The sequence below is a fragment of the Protobothrops mucrosquamatus genome, unplaced genomic scaffold (assembly GCF_001527695.2).
Source record: "Protobothrops mucrosquamatus isolate PMUCROS unplaced genomic scaffold, P.Mucros_1.0 scaffold285, whole genome shotgun sequence".
In the NCBI taxonomy this organism is placed as follows: Eukaryota; Metazoa; Chordata; class Lepidosauria; order Squamata; family Viperidae; genus Protobothrops; species Protobothrops mucrosquamatus.
The window spans coordinates 537,237-556,251 of NW_015386629.1; the positions used below are offsets into that span (position 1 = coordinate 537,237).

General features: G+C 37.2%; 1 protein-coding gene across 2 annotated transcripts; it reads left to right on the forward strand.

Moving 5' to 3' along the window:
- Positions 1-872: 872 nt before the first annotated feature.
- UTP25 (UTP25 small subunit processor component) lies at positions 873-14,448 on the forward strand. Of its 2 annotated transcripts, none has more exons than XM_015814781.1 (12): positions 873-1,021; positions 2,739-2,778; positions 3,688-3,925; positions 5,245-5,445; positions 6,636-6,724; positions 7,218-7,628; positions 7,898-8,117; positions 8,904-9,106; positions 9,907-10,089; positions 11,380-11,492; positions 12,166-12,411; positions 14,162-14,448. In XM_015814781.1, the coding sequence occupies exons 1-12, from the start codon at positions 912-914 to the stop codon at positions 14,406-14,408; spliced, it is 2,301 nt and encodes a 766-aa protein (XP_015670267.1). In that variant the 5' UTR covers positions 873-911; the 3' UTR covers positions 14,409-14,448. The 2 variants fall into 2 exon arrangements, with proteins under 2 accessions (XP_015670267.1, XP_015670268.1); XM_015814782.1 differs by lacking the exon at positions 873-1,021 and adding an exon at positions 1,087-1,105.
- Positions 14,449-19,015: the final 4,567 nt, after the last annotated feature.

Consider the following 19,015-nt stretch of genomic DNA (forward strand, 5'->3'; position numbering starts at 1 on the left):
AATAAGAGCCAGCATTCCCTAAAATATTCAGCTTTTTCACTTTAGTCTCAGAGCTCCATTGGGTCGGACCAGAAACCCACTTACAACACAATCTTGTACATGCTTTTCCATACATGTGTATATCCATATTACAGGTGAGATTTGTTCATGAAGTTTCAATCTAAAAAGTGAGTTATGCAGCAACACTGGCATAGAACAAGAATAAGAGTAGAGTAGAGTAGAATAGAATAGAATAGAATAGAATAGAATAGGACCTTGGAGGTCTTCTAGTCCAGTCTCCTGCTCAATCAGGAGAACCTATACCATCTCAGACAGGTGATTGTCTAGTCTCTTCTTAAAAATCTCCAGTGATGGAGCGCCCACGATTTCTGGAGGCAAGCTGTTCCACTGGTTGATTGTCCTCACTGTCAGGAAGTTTATCCTTAATACCAGGTTGCTTCTCTCTTTGATCAGTTTCCAACCATTGGTTCTCGTCCTTCCCTCTGGTGCTCTGGTGAACAAAGTGACCCCCTCTTCCTTGTGGCAGTCCCTCAGATACTGGAATACTGCTATCATGTCTCCCCTATTTCTTCTTTTCTTTAGACTAGCCATTTATTATTAAACATTAAAAGGGTTTAATAAAAGTCACAGCATTTTGAAAAGAAAACCCAATCCTTGTCGGAGAAAGACCCCCAAATGAAACTCCGCCCACTGTCGTAGTTGTAGGAGGAGAGTCGGTGTTTCTCAACCTTAACGGTTTTAAAAACGCGTGGACTTCAACTCCCAGAATTCCCCAGCAAGCAAAAGAGTCCTTTACGGCAACCAAATCTCAGGAGGCGTCTGTCGCAAGAGGACGTGACACTGCGTGGCTAGGGCCGTAAAAGGCTCGAGAAAGGGAACCACGTGGGAGCCGGAGTAGGAAGTTTGCCGAGATGGGGAAGAGGAAAGCTCGCCAGCAGCGCCAGCAGCTGATCAGCCACTTAAGTAAGAAGCAGAAGAAGCACCTCAAGGATTTTGGGGAGGAGCACCCTTTTTATGATCGGTAAGCGGGGTTCTAAAATAGCCTCTGAGCTGAGAGCTGACGGCGCCCATTGCATCATTTCCCCCGAGTCTTTATTTGTGCCGGGTAAGACACGTTCCCTTTCTCCATTCCGCATCCTTCTCTATCAAAGAAGCAGGCAGATTTTGCGTGAGTCTGTTCCGAGTAGCAAGGAATTAAGTACGTGTCTGGACGAGGACACCCTTCCTTCTCTGTTTTATTGTCTGTCTTTATTGCTTCTTTCCCTCTTGTACAGTGTTTCTCAACTTTGACAATTTTAAGGCATGTGGACTTCAACTCCCAGAATTCCACAGCCAGCTTTGCTGGCTGTGGAATTCTGGGAGTTGAAGTCCACATGCCTTAAAATTGTCAAGGTTGAGAAACACTGCTCTTGTATTTATATTCCTGGGACTCCCTGTCAGCAGAAGTCTCTGCTAGTTGTGGACCCATAAATGGCTTAGTTCAGGTAGGCACAATGCTAGCACATTGTGTAGGTTAACGAAAACATAACTGCACTTTATAACCCAAAGAGCCCTGGGCTCTTCATTTAATGTATTTGTTTACAAAACAATAACCTTTACCCCTTTTATTATTGAATAGTATTTGTAAGTATACTCTAAATAAAGCTTGTGATATTTATAGTGGGGGAAAAAATGAGAATACTATTCTATGAAAGGAAGGCCAAGATATCCTTACTTTCGTAGACTACCCACCCACCCGCTGCACTCCGGTAATGAGATACACCTCCCTTTCTCTGCCCCAAAGCCAACTGCATTGGCAGTTGAATTTTATCTCTTTATCACCAGACTGCAGCAAGCTACTAAGGAACCATATAACCATGACCATATAACCCTGGTTTCCCAGGGTCTCAGCTTGTGCTCTTGAAGGTAGTTGAGAAGGTTGGCAAGTAGTGGTTCATCTTTACAGAAGCAGATTGAAAGTGTATGATCCAAGCATTGGTTCTTTGTTATAAGGTATTCATTCCACGATCATTTTGTTCAGGCATTTTGCGCATTTCTAATGCTTTCAAGAAAGAAGATTAAACTATGTTTGCCTTAATCCCAAGAGTTCTTGCCAGGAAATAAAACCTATAAAGCTCACTGACACTGATGAGATAACCATACAGGTGCAATGCCCAGGAACTGGGTTGTTTTAAGTATTGTACACTGCCCAGAATCACATTCATATTCTATATACAAATATAATAAATTGGATGGGAAGGGATGGGGCAGAAGATATTTTGGCCACTTGGAAGTCAGCAAGTTGCCGGCCCTGACCATGACATCCTGAGGGTTCTTTTCCATGTTCCCTGCATTGTTTGCTTGAGATGTTTTGTGTCACTTTCATACCAGAACATGTGAAGCTAACATCAGACTGCTTCAGCAATCTGAACAAGCAATCTTGGTGATAATACTGTGATATGTCTTTTTCAAATGGTTAGTAGATCATCTTTGTTCCATAGCAAGCAGCATGTATGAATGAGCCATATAGTGGAATTCCATATAGTGGACTTGTGCAAACAGCAAATAGGGTCTCCCATATTTTGGAGGCCTTTGTAGTTCAGTCAGAAGATAAAACCATATGACACAGCATTATGCATTTCAGTGGTATTGATTTGCTAAATTACACATTCTTTTTCTTATTTCAATTATTATGACCTGTGATATTTTTAGGTTTATCAGGTACAGAAATGGAAGTAATTTAAATTATTTCTTTTCAGGGTTTCTGGGAAAGAAAAACCAACTCAGATTTGTGAACTGGTAGGAATATTGCTATCTTGTATCATATTTCCCTGTTTTATTATATTACTAATGAGAAACTTATAATGCACACTAATTCTGTAAAACAGATTTGCAGTTAATGAAGTAAAAGGTTCCCAGTGCTTTCTTTACTTTGGTTGCCTTCATGCCAGATGGCAAAATCTTTTTTTTTTTGCATTGTAAATTGCAAATTATTTTACAGTTTTGTATATTTATTGTATTAATAATGCAGCAGAGTTCAAAGGGCATTTCCACTCCCCTCTCAGCAAAGTTTGCTATAACCAGGGCTATACATCCTGGGGTTGCAAGATCACACATGTTTAAACACTTTGAAGTTTGTATTTTTGTTTTAAATTTTAACAATTTTTAAAAATTGTATTTTTAATGTCACAGAAAATGACTTTGACTAAATGGAGAAAACTATTCTTGTGGCAGCAGAAAAGAATTATTAACTACAGAGCTTGCCTATGACAATTTAAAAATAATAGTTAAAAATAGATTTGTCTTCTTAACAATGTTGGAGAACAGTTCCATTATTCTTATATTGTCTGGGGATTACAGGAATAAACAATTTTCCTGCTTCGGGAAAGTTGATCTTGTGCATATGGTCTAGGCTCAGTGTTATCATAGTTAATCAAAAATAATTTTGATTTGACCTGCAAATTCTCTGTAATAGATAATGTTTTAAAATTGCTTGGCAAAGGCCAGATATGGCTTCCCAACATCTTTCATAATTGACCATGGCAAGTATTGCTGCTGAAAGCTGAATTTCATCAACATCTGGAACACTATCTGGAACAGGTTATCCATTTCTAGGATAGGCTACTAATATTGTGAACCTGCATAGAATGTCATGTGTTTATATTGTATAGTGTACATACTGGAATATTTTTTCATTTCCATTATTAGAATGAAAATTCTGAGCAGTCCAGCTCAGAAAATGATGCAGAGAGTGATTCAGAACAAATCCCGGTGTATCACAAACTACTGGCCACATTAAAAACATCTGTCTGTTCAGACAATGAGGATGAAGGAGATGAATCAGATAGTTCCCAAGAAGATACAGAAGTGGACAGTGACGAGCTTGGGGATGAGAAAGAAATGGAGGATGACGACAATGAAATAAAAGTGCCTCACCAAGAATCAGGTAATCCTGTTTGTTTTGTTTTGTTACATGTGTTAGTTTCTAAGGGATTCCAAATGGATGCATAAGAACACTTTCTGTTTTAACACTTATTTCTGTAAAGGGATTAACCATCCCAGAGGGGGCAGATCAATGTATTCCAAAATAAAAATGAAATATTGCAAGAAACAGGAAAGTTCTGGATTTGCTTGCAGCTAATTATATGAAAATCCATGGAATAGGGAGCAATGAAGTATCCTAGATTTATTATTATTGTATTATTATTATTTTCCAAATAAATCAACTATTAAATCTGACAAAGGGCATTTCATTTCAATAATAGACACTTATTTCCAAGAAATTCCAATAGGCAGTCAAGAATTGGCTTCTTCCTATCAATATTCCAGTTGCAGGACTGAAAATTGAAAGTAGTATTTTAAGACAAGCATTGCAATATAGTGCATATTTATACATAAATTGCATTATTTTCAGTAGGGCTTGCTTTTTAATATTTGTGCCTAACACGAAAATAGTTTGAAAGGGAGAAACTGGGTAAATTATTTAGGAGGTAGATACATTAATAGGACTATGAGATCTGTGGTACAAAAATATGGATGACTGTTAGTTGATAAAAAGAGGTTCTTAGTATTTGTGACTCCTGTATAATAATCACTGGATAGCCCTATATAATAATAAAACAGATTCAATCACTGTTTAGTTCTAGTTGTTAGGGCTTTAAAATCCATTAGATGGCAGCCAAGGCATACAGAAAACTTTAACTCTTTCATCCCATGCAGTGATTAGTTGGACTTTTGCATCTCAAGTCTGGTAAGCCAAAGATGCTTTTTCAAAGGCAACTGGACTTTCTTTGTTTTTTTCCTGTTTCCTTTTGAAAAAGCACCTTTGGGACAATCTTGACCTGGGTGATTGAGAATCTCCTTGGACAAGTCTTGATCACCTTAGTTAATCTGAAGGTGATCTGCATAGCTTGGTTCTTTGTGTTGGGCTGCAGTTCTTATCTTTCAGAGCCTATAAGGGAAATACTTACAATACTTACAGTGCTTGGAATACTGGGAGATGTAGTTCAACTCATCTTTCATCTCTCCATTGATGAACATTGATCTAAAGGGAAGAAGGCAGAAAACAAGGAGGGAGGTAATTTCTTAGAGGAAAAAGCTATTAAGAATTATCACTGTTGTATTAATCGATTTAAGATTAAAAGGAAGTTTACACTTACATTCTAAAAGGAACCTCAAGTTGCTGATCTCAAACCATTCATGGACTTTGGCTCTTGAACAAATGCAACCTGTTTCTCTTTTTCTTTTTGTTTGCTCTAAATAAAGAAACATCCCTAGTGGAAAACAGTGAAACAGAGCCTACAGGTTCGGGTGCTCTCCATGATTTACAGTGTGAAGCTGCTGAAGAATGTACAGATGTCCAACTTGAACTTGAGTTTAATCTGGAAACCAATTTTATAGATGAAGAATGTGATGATCCCACTACAGATTTAAAAGACAGAACACCTTCTGCAAAAGTAACAGATGGTAATGTCATAGTTTTTGATTTTTTAAAAAAATTAACACAAACGGAAGGAAGACTATTTGTAAATTGACTTGTGTATTTCTTAAACCAGGATTCTGCAATTTATGAATTGGAGTTTAAACATTTACTAAGTGGTCTGGTCCTTGAGACCCAAACTTGTTCATAGAAGCCGTAACAATCTCTTTATTATCTTGGGTTAGTGTTTTTGTCAGTTTGTCTACTTATTTCTGTCAAAATTATCTTCTAGCAGTGGGTCCACCTCTTCTTTCTTTTACCACTGATATAGCCAATAAGCCCTTTTTTGTTGCTTTTAGCTTCACTTGAGAGCCTAAACTCCCTTTTTATGTTGGTCTTTCCAATATTCTCTTTTATTAGCTATTTACTGAGACACTGTTACACACAAGAAACCAGAACCACTCTTGGATAGGCCCATAAATGCTATTGTTGATCATCTATATTATAAGAATCTTGCCAGATCTTCTGCCTTTCCTTGAGAAATGGCAGATATAGACCTAAGGGTTTGATCTCAGACATTTCCTCCCCCAAACAGCTCTAAGTTAGAATGTCTCTTTATTCACCCTGGTGGGTCCTCTCCCCTTCAATCACCTACTTGATAATTATCCCCATGTTCTGTTTTCTATACATATCCCTTTTAACTCTTAGCTCAGTTGAAAATCTCATATACAACCACAAGGTTTGCTAAACTGCCACTTGTTCATTTGTTTTCCTCTTTGGACTGGTGTATAATTATACTTCAGTATCTTGTTTTGAAAAATTATCAACTCTCTTGTGTTCCCTTTAATTTGAGAATTTCTATCCAAGGGATCCCACCCAATACTTCTTCAATCTAAGGGTTTACTGCCTGTTTATAAACAATAGTCTGCCTTGCCTGTGTGTGTGTGTTTCTGTGTGTGTGTTGGGGGGGTTACCACACACTCGCACTGATGGTGTTACCTATTTGGATAATGTAATGTCTGCAAGCAAACAACCAAGTTCAGAGAACACCAAGGACTCCACAGTTCAACCCTCAGCCACATACTGTATATTCTTTTCTATTGGATAGTTTGGAATAACTGATAGAATCATCTAATCATCTTTTTCACCTTCTTTTACAGTAAGTGCTTGCAAACTAAATCCTAATTTCAGTTTCTGAAACAGTCAGTCAGAATCATATGTTTGTTTCTTGACACAGATCCATTTAAATGCCACATGGATGAAGAGCTGGAAGAAAAACAAATAGATAAAAGTGTTGTGTGCTCAAAATTGACCAGCCAAGTTGAGGTAACGTATCCATGAGCCGTTTCAAAATCAGGGAAGGGTCTGTAGTTGTTCTTTGAGTAGCTGCTGAAGTTGGTTCCAGAAAAATAGATGGGACAGGACTGGGGGAGGGGTGGAGGAGAGAATGTATTAAGTACAATTGTTATGATTACTGCCCTTGTTATTTGTGAATGTCCTTGTTCTGCCACATTAATGTTATAACATGGCATCCTGTTTTGAATATCGTTTGCAGCCTTGCGTCTCAGATTGTGTACTCTTATATTTTGAGACAAGCAGGAGATTGCAGGGAGAGGAATGGGTTCAGGAGTGTCTTACAGGGAAGGGGCCCCAAACAACACCTTTTGGTTGCTTGGTTGTGGATGCCATGTTGACACCCTTGATGTCTTGGACCACTCCGTCGATACCCTATACAGCTCAGGGTTTCATCATTCAGGGGAGGCTGAGCCAAAGTTCTGTTGCTTTATTTTTATTTTAGTTTTTCTTTTTCTTCTGTCAGTGGCCAGTACTGGGGCAATTAAATTTTTCTTCCAAGTTGGAGAAATTTGGAGTGATTAATCCAAGTAAAGAAGTTGATCTGGAACACCTTCATCTTTGCAAACCTTTGAAGTCAACTTGGCCCAAAGTGAACAGACAGTTGCTTTCTGCTCAGACAAAATCAAAAGACCAGCTATTTAGCCCATTACAGCAAGAGCTCTTCTGGATAATGAATTCATACAAAGATTTGTTTTATCCAGGAAGGACTGCTTTAAAAAATGGGGAAGAAGTGCGGCATGTCTATTGCCTGCATGCCTTGAACCATGTCTTGAAGGCTAACACGCAGGTGCTTGGCAACAATGCCAAGCGACGGGACCAAGAAGCTGGAATGGATGAGGATGCTTTCAGGGATCAAGGTCTCACCAGACCAAAGGTGAAAATATATGTTCATCGTCTGAAAACCATACCTTTATCAATATCTTAAAATGAGAGTCTCCACTGCAGCTAGCTGAAAATGCAGCCAACTAAATAGACTTGCAGTGTCCTTACAGATCACACTAAATAAGAATATAGCATTTTTTAAAATTGAAAGTGATAGATAAGAATGTTTACAGTTTCCCCCTAACTGCCCCCGCCCTCAAAGTTAGGAAAACATCATGCATTTAAATAATAGAATAATTAAATTTGCATTTTCCTGACAAGGTGTTGATGGTGGTACCCTTCAGAGAATCTGCTTTACGTGTAATCCATATTTTAATTGCTCTCCTTGAATCGGCAAGTCAAAAGAAAATTGATGTAAGTAATAAAAAACGGTTTAAAGGGGAATTTGGTTCAAACCCAGAAGAGAAGCCACCAAATCTGAAAAGGCCTGAAGATTATGAAGCCATCTTTTCTGGAAACATTGATGACCATTTCAGGATAGGTAACATTTAATATTTTTATATCTTTTGATACTGCTGTGGTTTCAATTTTATAGTTTGTACTCTGCTTTAAAGATTGTTTCTACTTTGTATTCTGTTTGTAGGGTACAGTAATAGAAGTTACAGTTAAAATGAAATCTGGGTAAATGTTAATAAATATATAATACATAAGCCAGGATTCGTAGGTAATTTTGAACAAGAAATCTGGTCTCTGATCTCAGGTTCAAGTAACTGAGTTAATCTACCTTCATAGTAGGAAGGAATGACTGGCGTGCACCAGCCTCTTTTATTATGGTTTAAAATACTAAATCCAGTTTTTGTTTTGTTTTTCTTTTATTGAGTTTTTCTGAGGGGCCAATCTTTGTGAATCCAGTTTTGTGTCATTCTTAAAAGGGCTTCATTATAACCTTCATGTTAACATTTTGCCTTAAGAATGGCTCATCTACTGTAAAATTCCCAAAGGGCGATTAATTGGATAAATCAGTAGCTTCTTGAGGGCTCTCTTCACATGATGCTTGTAGCCCCAGGATAGCAACCTACTATCCTCCAAATATTTTGCATACTTTCCTCAATTCATTAGGCCATTCTGACCAGAGTAGATGAGAATTGTTCCAGAACATTTGGAAGGCCTCAGATTGCCTGATCCTATGGGAGTCTCTTAGAGTCCCTTTTGCCTGTCACAAATGGCAGAAATTTCCCTTGACTCTTATGGGATATTGTAACCAAAAATCCTATGGTTAAATGTATAATCAGGGACTGGCTGATATGTGTGTATTGCATCTGGACAGGTGTTGCGGTTCTTCAGAAGAGCATGCGGTTGTATGCCCCATTTTACTCCTCGGACATTATCATTGCCTCTCCCCTTGGCCTGAGAACTGTGATAGGAGCTGAAGGGGAGAACAAGCGAGACTATGATTTCCTCTCCTCAATAGAAATTCTTATAATTGATGAAGCTGACATTTACCTGATGCAAAACTGGGAGCATGTTTTGGTAATCCCTTTTCACTTTTTTTTCACTAGAGTATGCTGTGTAACTATAACAACCAGATGTGAAATGCCTCACACGGAGGCTACAGTTTAGGTCTTTAACTGTTTTTTGTTTGAATGAAATGTTCCATAATGTTTTCTGAAAATGTATATAATTTTAATGATAAGCATTGCTGAAGGCTTCTGTGCTAGAAAATTATAGGGAGTGCTTTTGTGTGGGCCCGAGAGGAGGTCTGCACAATACTGCTGAAAATCATAGGAAATATGGGGAAAAAAATGGAAAAGGCTTTTTACTTTCCCTGTGGTCTAAATTGTTTTTTTGTTGATTGGTTGAGGATCAACAGCACCAGCTAAAATATTTTTTGTTACACTTTCCAAAACTGCATTAAACATGAATCATGTTTCTGTAGATCAGTATTTCTAGCTATCTGAGGAATTCTGGAAGTTGAAATCCACATATCTTAAAATTGCCAAGGTTGAGAAACACTACTATGGACACCAAGACACTAGGATATTTTGTAGCAATAGATATCTTTAATCTTTTGGATGCTGTCTTCAGTGTTGATTAAGTGAGGTCTGAGAAAAAAAATTAAAACTCTTTGCAGTAGAGTAGAGTTTTGATCTATACCATCAAAGCAATTGGTGTCCTTATCTAGTTTAATGTGCCAAACAACCATTCAAATTATTTTTCTCTTCTTTCATGCAATACATGGACTTTGGGAGAGGTTCTTTGTTTTCCTTTTTCTGTACATTGAAATACAATGATATGTTCTTACTATGTTTTAACCATTATTCTGCCTGCAGCACCTGATTAACCACATTAATCTATTACCTTTGGAATCTCATGGGGTGGATTTTTCACGAGTACGAATGTCCAGTCTGAATAACTGGTCCAAGTATTATCGGCAGACACTTCTCTTCAGTGCCCTCCATCATCCTCAGATCAGTTCTATCTTCAATAAGCATTGCTTCAATTACAAGGGGCAGGTTAGTTCACAGATATAACAGTAACCACTGAAATGTTTGGAAGAGTATATGTTGGGCTCTCATCATAACCATCAAGTATTATTAAAAGTGGAAGTAGTAGTAAGAAATGTTCAGGCCAATATATAACTTTCTGAAACCTTGTTTGGTGTAGTGGATAAAAACACCAGGCTAGAAATAGATATTCCATGAGTTCTAGTCCCACCATAGGGACAAAACCAGTTGGATGATTTTAGGCCAGTTACACACACACAGCCTAGGAAGAAAACAATGGCAAACCACTTCTGAAAACTTGCAAGAAAACTGCAGAGACATGTGTGCATTATATTTCACCTGGTTTAATGTTCCCAAACAATGTTTCTGTCGGTTGCTACTTTTATCTGTGGAGAGGGAAGCAGTTCTGAGAGGTGGCAGCAGCTTGCTGTGGGAGACTGGGAAGAGCCTTTCTATTGAATCTCTGTATCCCATAATGGTAACTCATATACATCTAGCTGTATCACACATCCCTACGTCTGATATTTAACACATGCCACTGTGCTGATTGATGATATACAGTAGATCATTTCTTCCTGATTTGATCAGAACTTTTTTAACACCAACTAAATTGATTTCTGTTATCACATCTGAGAACAATACATTGCATAACATCACTTATTTGGCATCTTTTCACAGTGGAAAAATAGCTGCTTAAATAGGGATGTAAAACTTTAACTACTATAATATTTCAAGTAGTTTAGTACTACAAGTAAAATAGAAATGTTTGCAAAGAAAATCTCTTTCTGCTTATCTTGGGAGGGAGAAGTAATGAAATTTGAAGCCATGCCTACTATTGAGGATTATCTAAAGCAGGATTATGTTTCCTTCCTCATGCCCTTCAGATGTGCAGGACATCAGTTCCTATAGTTCCCACCTATCAGATAATTATTGATTGATTTTTTAAAAAATGCTATCCTTTACCATGAAATTATAAACTAGTTGAAAAGGTTGTAAAGAGATTTGGCAAATTCTCAGAGAATTATAAAGAATTAGTAATTAATATTCATGACAGTTCAATAAAGACTCCCATGTTCATAAGCAGTAGTAATTCTGAATAGCAGATAATTGGCTATCACCCTTACCATATCTTCCTGGCTTGCTTCTAAGAGATCTAACAAGTCATTGTTAGATGCCAGTTTCTAGATTAGATTATTCTGGTTCATTAAACCATTTTTTATTTTCTTGAGCGAATATTTGGATGTAACACTCCAATCAAATGTTAATTTTATTTCACAGAGTTTCAATTGTTTCTTGCAGGCAGCTGTAAGGAATGTACCCTTGACAGGGTCAATTAGTCATGTTGTAGTACAGCTTCCTCATGTTTTTCGGAAACTAGAAGCTGACAGCTGTGTTTCTGTAATAGATGCGAGGTATGTACTTCTTTAATGCTCTGAGCTATGGATGGCAGCTACATATTTGCTGGAGTGTACTGTGCAAGAAAATATTGAGGTTTTAAAATATAATTGTGATGTTGTATAATATAAAGGTCTGGATTGCTTGCATTGAATGCTGCTGTGCTACATGATAATAAATTGTTCTGTATAGGAAGAACTAGTTCTAACAAAAAATATGCCATTCACATATTAAAGAGTGAGGGTGTTAGCAGGTATAGAGGGGGTTAAATTTTGCAGTAGTAAAAACAAATATTTTAAAAATTCTAAAGCGGGATCCCCTGCCTTCAGTACCTCATGAGAATGGAGCTTGCTTAGTGGACAATGAATGCCAACTGATGGAAAATGGGTGATGGGAGGAAACCTGAACAGAACTCCCCCATAGTGTTGTTTCTTCCCAGTTATTTTTGAAGTTTTAATTTCCTGATTCTGGCTGACAAAATATATGTAGTGGCACTGCATTTGAGGAAAATGAAAGACCTGATGTATATGAATTGGTGGAGATTAAAATGTTTGGCATTTGTTCCATATATGCTCTCCAGATAAATTAGGATTTGCCTTGGTACTTCTAGCTGAGAATTCTGAAAATTACATATGAATTAGAAATTAAATTTTGAAACCAATCAGCTTATCATTTGTATTTCTTAACCAGGTTTAACTTTTTCATTGACAAAGTGTTACCTGAGTACCGGGATGCAATCATGACACACACACTTATCTATGTTCCATCCTATTTTGATTACGTGCGGCTTCGGAATTATTTCAAGAAGGAAGAACTCAATTTTGCACACATTTGTGAATACACCAGTAAATCTGGCATTTGTAGGGCAAGACATTTATTCCTGAGTGGAGAAAAACAATTCCTAATTATCACAGAGCGATTCCATTTTTATAAAAGGTGAGTTGGGTTGACATAGAGTCCATTCTTTCAAAATAAGAGGAAAATGGGAAATTGTAATTATAGTTATTTTAAATAAATTGTCATATTATTTCTTACTATCTATATTGCATTTTATAAAAAACAGACAAGTTCCCAAAGACTATACATTTAGTTACAGATAAGTTCCTATAGGCGATAGTTTCAATTCTGAAAGTATTAAAAGCTAATATTTCTTAGATATAAATCTTCCTTTTTTCTTTCCAGTACTAAACAAAATATAGTCTAGAAATTATTGCCCAGTGATAAAAATACGATACACGATTCATTTTTATGTCTTGAACCAACATTATAAATTAGGTGGATGGCAGCTTGCTAAGGAGGTTTGTGAATCATAAAGATGATAAGTGATTAATCTGTGATTGTAGGAATAATGTGACATATTTATCACTTTCTGAAACAGTCTGCTGAAAATGGCAGAGCATGTGGACAGTATGTTTGAAACTAATTAAAGCCTGGAGATTTCTCAGTTCTAAGTTCTCTAGTAACAAGCACATGATGATAAGTTGAGAATTTTTTTCTTTCCTAAATGGAAATGAAAGCTTATAGTTCAACAACATGCATAACTGTATCATAGCATAGCAAGTATTAGTTGGTTTATTTGTTTAATATATTTATAGGATCACCCATCTCATATGCATGTCTCTAGGCAGCTAATAAAACAAAATATAAACATAACCAATGATTAAGACAAATAACATAACACAGCATAAAATAACAGCTGAGAATAATCAAACACTGCACAATCAGTATAACCAGACAGCAGGCTCACCCACTCTATTAGGACCTCTGACTTGATAGTAAAGGCAAGTTTTATGATCTTGTGATCAATGGGGGGAAGGAGATATTCTAAAGAGTGGGCTCCATGGCAGAAAAGTACCTCCTAGTTCCTGCTAGATCAGTGTTTCTCAACCTTGACAATTTTAAGGCATGTGGACTTCAACTCCCATAATTCCACAGCCAGCATTGCTGGCTGTGGAATTCTGGGAGTTGAAGTCCACATGCCTTAAAATTGTCAAGGTTGAGAAACACTGCTAGATGGTACTCTCTTATGGATGGGACGTAAAGATGACGCTCCTCCTGGATCTAACAGGATGGGTAATTGAGGAAGCTATGCATACCAATAGATTTGGATGGAAGAGAAGAAACTGATGCTGATAAAAGCCTATCTTATATAGACACCAGTTCTGGCATGCAATAAATTACATGGCAAAGATGAGAACCACGTGGGGCCCAAAGCTTGCTGAGGTAACAATAGCTATAGAAACTATAGGAAATGGTAGCATCATCTCTGCAGAAAGCACGGGCAAATTTGACTATTTTGAATATGTAAAATGAATCCTAGTGGAGACTTACAGTAGTTATTTAGCTTTTATTTTGGAAAAAGATGAAGCCAAAAATTGACAATATTTTAGTGTACTTTGGTAGCAGGATTCATCTGGGAAAGAAGACAAGAGTTTCACAGTCTCCTGCTAATATTTAGGGTGTTCTATTTCTCGGCGGTGTACCTTTAACTTTCTTAATGCTAAAATGGATTGTAAATATACATTAGCTAGGAATGAAGGAGAGAGGGAGGGAGAGTTTGTGTTTTTTGAAATTGTTGGATCTGGCATTGTGACTTCTGATCTTTTTAATTAAAGTGCAGTTATTTTAAATTCTAGAAAATACTGCTTATATTTTTGAGGAATCATGTATTATTTTTTTTATCCAGGTATTCCATTAGAGGCATCAGGAACCTTATTTTTTATGAACTGCCAACCTATCCACATTTCTATAGTGAGATCTGCAATATGGTAAAATTAGCAGGCATGGAGGAAGAGGCTACCTTGACCTGTACTGCATTTTACTCCAAATATGATGCCCAGAGGTTGGCTGCTGTGGTGGGTGTTGAGCGGGCAGCCCAAATGCTTCAGTCGTCCAAGAATGTGCACCTTTTTGTCACCGGAGGAACAGAATAAAATAAGCAATGAATCCAGTTCAAATGATTTCTGATCTGTTTAATAATCTGGCTGCATTCCTTTAAAATAGCTATTGAAAGGAGAAATTATGAATAAGTTTCTTTTGTTTTTAAAGAGCATATGGAATAAATGACCACAGTACTACAGGCCACACAACCAAGCAGAGGAAATAAATAAACTTTTTGTAAATCAGCTGCATCCAAACAGTATAGTAATGGGGGACTTTAGCTACTCTGATATCAATTAGGAAACGAACTCTGCAACAAGTGGGAGATTGAACAGGTTACTGACAACTTGTTCCCTCCTCCACCTTTGGATAATAAAAGTTGTTAGCTGTTCATGTTAGGAATCTTCCATCCCCTTCAATATCCTGGGATATAAACCATCCAGTCCAGCAGATTTGAACTCATTCAGAGCAACTAGGAATTCTCTAACCAATTCCTTACCTGTCTTAACCTGCATTCCTCTTCTGTCTCCCACAGTGCTGCTTTTAACAGATTGGACTATTTGTTTTTTTAAAAAAATTAGAGCTGCAAAAGAATTGAGCAATTCCACTTCCTCCCTATTGGCTGTCATCTTCTTTCCATCTTCCCCCATTACTGGACCAACTATTTCTTTGACTTTTCCTTTTGCTCCACAAAAGAAACTTTTTTTGTTATTTTTTGGCAGATTCCATAGAAACCTTACTTTTTTTTCCCTCTTAAATTTGTGAATGTCAGCTCTCTTAAAATTTAGAACAGTAGTCTTTATTCAGTTACCCCTGCCTGCATTATGGTGAATCCAGCTATGATATGGTCATAGGAACTCTCAAAGTCCCTACAACTTCCATTAATAAGCATGAAATACAGAATAGCTGACACTGGTGAAGCCACATTTGGAATACTATGAGGAGGTCTGGTCACCACAATACAAAAAAAGATCCTAGAAAGTATGCAGAGAAGAGCAACAAAGATTATAAGGTGTCTGGAGACTAAAGCCAATGAAGAATAGCTAAAGGCCATGTTTAGCTTAATGGAGAGAAAATGAAGGGAAACATGATAGCAATCTTTCAAAACTTGAAGGGCTGCCCTAGGGAGGAGGTCGTTGATTTATTCTCCATACCACCTGAGGTAGGACAAGAAACAAATTTCCTGACAGAACAATTAAACAGTGACTACTGACTGAGGTTTTCAAGAAATGATTGGATAACCATTTGTCTGAAATGGTATGCTTTGGGTAGAGTGTTGGACTAGAAGACCTCGAAGTTCCCTTCCAACCCTATGACTCTGAAATATTTAGCATTATTTTTCTCACATGTGATAAGTGCAATTGTTTGGAAGTCTGAACTCCTCTAGTATGGCATTCCCTTAGTCACTGCTGTGTTTTCCATAACTGCTTACAAACCACTGGTAACCAACTGCGCTACCTTACAAGGCTTTAAGCAGCTGGCATTTCATCAATTCCTGCAATATAATTTGTTGCAATATTTTCACTTACTAGAATGCATGACAACTCCAGTAAGCAAACCTTTATATACATATATATGTATATATATATATTTTCAAAATTTGGATTGCTAACAAAGAATTAAGGGAGAACTGGAATAGCCATTTCAAACTTTTTAGTTCTTTTCAACCAGACATACCCTTCTGAGATTCGAACCTGGGCTGTCTGCATGTTAAGCAGATGTATTAACCTCTAGGCCACAGGCTCTTTCTCACTTTGTCAGCTATGAGACAGGGGAGAAGAATTAGAGGTTAATACATCTGCTTAACATGCAGACAGCCCAGGTTCGAATCTCAGAAGGGTATGTCTGGTTGAAAAGAACTAAAAAGTTTGAAATGGCTATTCCAGTTCTCCCTTAATTCTTTGTTAGCAATCCAAATTTTGAAAAACACATATGATGTCGCAGTTGCGACTGCTGCCTGTGGATGGCTCTAGTTTGAGCTGATACAGGCAAAAGACTTCTCTCTCTCCCATATTTGGGCCGACAGGGTGCACCAAACTCAAGATGTATATATATAATTTGTTTAGGGATTTTTAAAAATTTCTTTCGTTTGGTGGAGGTAGTCCTAGGGTTGTATCCATTTGTTCAGTGACCAAAGTTATGATGGTGCTTAAAAAAATAGACTTAATGACTAGTCCTGAAACTTGGCTGTTGCAGCACCCCTACGGTCACATGATCAAATTATGAGTGCCACTTGCAACCCCCTTTGAGCCTGTCTGCAGTAGTCCTCCCACAGCTCTCACCCACTGGCATGCTTGCCTGGGACTCTGGCATTTCCCATTTCATGATATGCACAGTCCTGGAGTTATGACAACAACCAGGACTGCGGGGATTGTTGTTGCTAAGCAGCGTGGTCACATGACACTGCTTTATGACTATCACTTAGCGACAGAAATTCTGGTCCCAGCTGCTAGCTGTAACCCAAGAATTGCCTGTGCAGTTATTCCATATATTTGTACAATCACTTTATATTTTTTTCCATTAAATTTTTGCTTTACTTTCTTTTTTTCTGCCCATCTGATTTCTAAATAAATATCTTGTGATCTCCAGTTTCTTTGAACTGCTTTTTAAAATATAAATCCTTGATTCTTTATTCTCTGCAGCACTAAGATGAAAAAAATTCATCTCTTGCTATTTTGCTTTCTTCCTTCTTAAGCATGTCAGCAGATAGACATTTTGTCTTTTTATTGCTTTGGATTTTGGAATATTTTTTTTGATTCATGTGTCAAAGGATCACAAATTTTACTCCAGATGTCTGTTTATTCAATCTAAGCCATTACACTTTATCTTTACTGCATAATCACAAGGAGTATTGCTGAGATAAAAAAGCATCAGGAAATTATTCTCCTGTGAACTACAAAGGGTATTGCCATATTGGAAGAAGTGCACAGGAGGGAGACCAAGTATCTTTAAAGTTATCAAATCTAACTAACATCATTAAGTCTAACAGTAACCTAAGAGCAGAGAGGAGAGCTACTTAACAGCTTGAGACATATTAATACATGTCATTCATATCTGAGTGAATATTACACATCCCGCTTGACGTTTTGGGATCACCTAAAATGAAGATAAATTCTCTTTTATTATATTCACCATAAAAAAACAATCAAAATCCATACTTTATAAGGTTATCTGAAGTGGATAAAATCCGGGCAAGGATTCAGGTTTCAGGAACTGTGTTTCAGGATCTGGCTCCAAATGATGTTGGAGCCAGATCGGGAGTAGATATATAGTAGTGACAGGAAATGTTCTATACTGTTAGGTGCAGTGTGATGCATTTGTGATGAATCACTTATAGAGAAGTGGTAAGGAAAAATTTCTATATAGTAGAAATACAAATTCCAGCTGTTAAACATCTCCATCCTATTGAATTACGGAATGTTTTGCAAAAACATGGAGTTGAATGTTGAAATGCAGTATGACCTATATGCATTGGAAGTACAGGACTTGTGAAAAGAAATATGGTCAAATGTATTGTAGGGAAGAGCCCAAGAGTAAGCCAAGAATAAACCAAAGGTACATGAAGTCCCTTTGCTTGTTTAAGGTATTTATGGATAAACATACAGCATATGGGATGTTTACAGTGATATTAGTGATATGTAGGTTGGGATATAAATGTGCCTGTACTTTGTATGCAGTTGATGCCATCTGTTGGCTGAGAAATTAAATAATCTCCAGGAAATGTTAGACTGTATGATGCAACAAGGTACATGGGCCTAAAAATAAATATATCAAACACCAGTAATTGTGTTTGACAATGAAAATGCAGTAAGTGATTGCAGGTCATGCAAAAAATGAAAAAATAGAACAAATGGATGAATTAATGTATATACTTTAGTAGAATGATGATTAAAGATGAGAAAATAGCTAGAGGCATTTTAAAATGGTGCAGTTGCTCAGAGAAAGAGAAAGTGGGTGGCATGGGATCTGTTATGAGGAATGTTTCTCAAAAGAAGTACAAATGGCTAAACACAAGAGTGTATTATTACCAACTTTGTTACATTGAAGTAAGAGATGGGTATGTTCCCATGAAATGAAGCAAGTTGGATGTGGCATGGATGAGCTACTTAAGAAATGTGTGTGATAAACAGTAAGAATTTGGATTAAGAATGAATGGATGGTGAATGTATGTGAATTAAATACAAAAATGAATATCAGTATCAGAAAAGGAGCACATAGAATGAATGAGGATCAAATTGCAGAATAAATATATGCAGAAAGAATAAATGGTCAAGAGGAAGGGAAGACCAAGGAAGTTGTGATTGGATGAAATTATCCCATCCTCAAAAAGAGAGAAATGCGAAATTAAAAGACCAAATGGCAAAATATCAAGTAATGTATGCATACCATACAGATAGTCCTCAACTTACAACCATTTGTTTAGCAACCATTTGAAGTTAAAATGACACTGAAAAAAATGACCATTTACATCTATCACAGCATAGTCACATGATCAAAACTCAGGCTTTGGCAACCGGCATGTGTTTCCAACAGTCGCAGCATCCTGGGGTCATGTGGTTACTCTTTGTGACCTTCCCAGTCGGGGTTCCGACAAAAAAAGGGGGAAGAGGGATTAGCTTAATAATCACATGATTCACTGAACAACTGCAGTGACTCACTT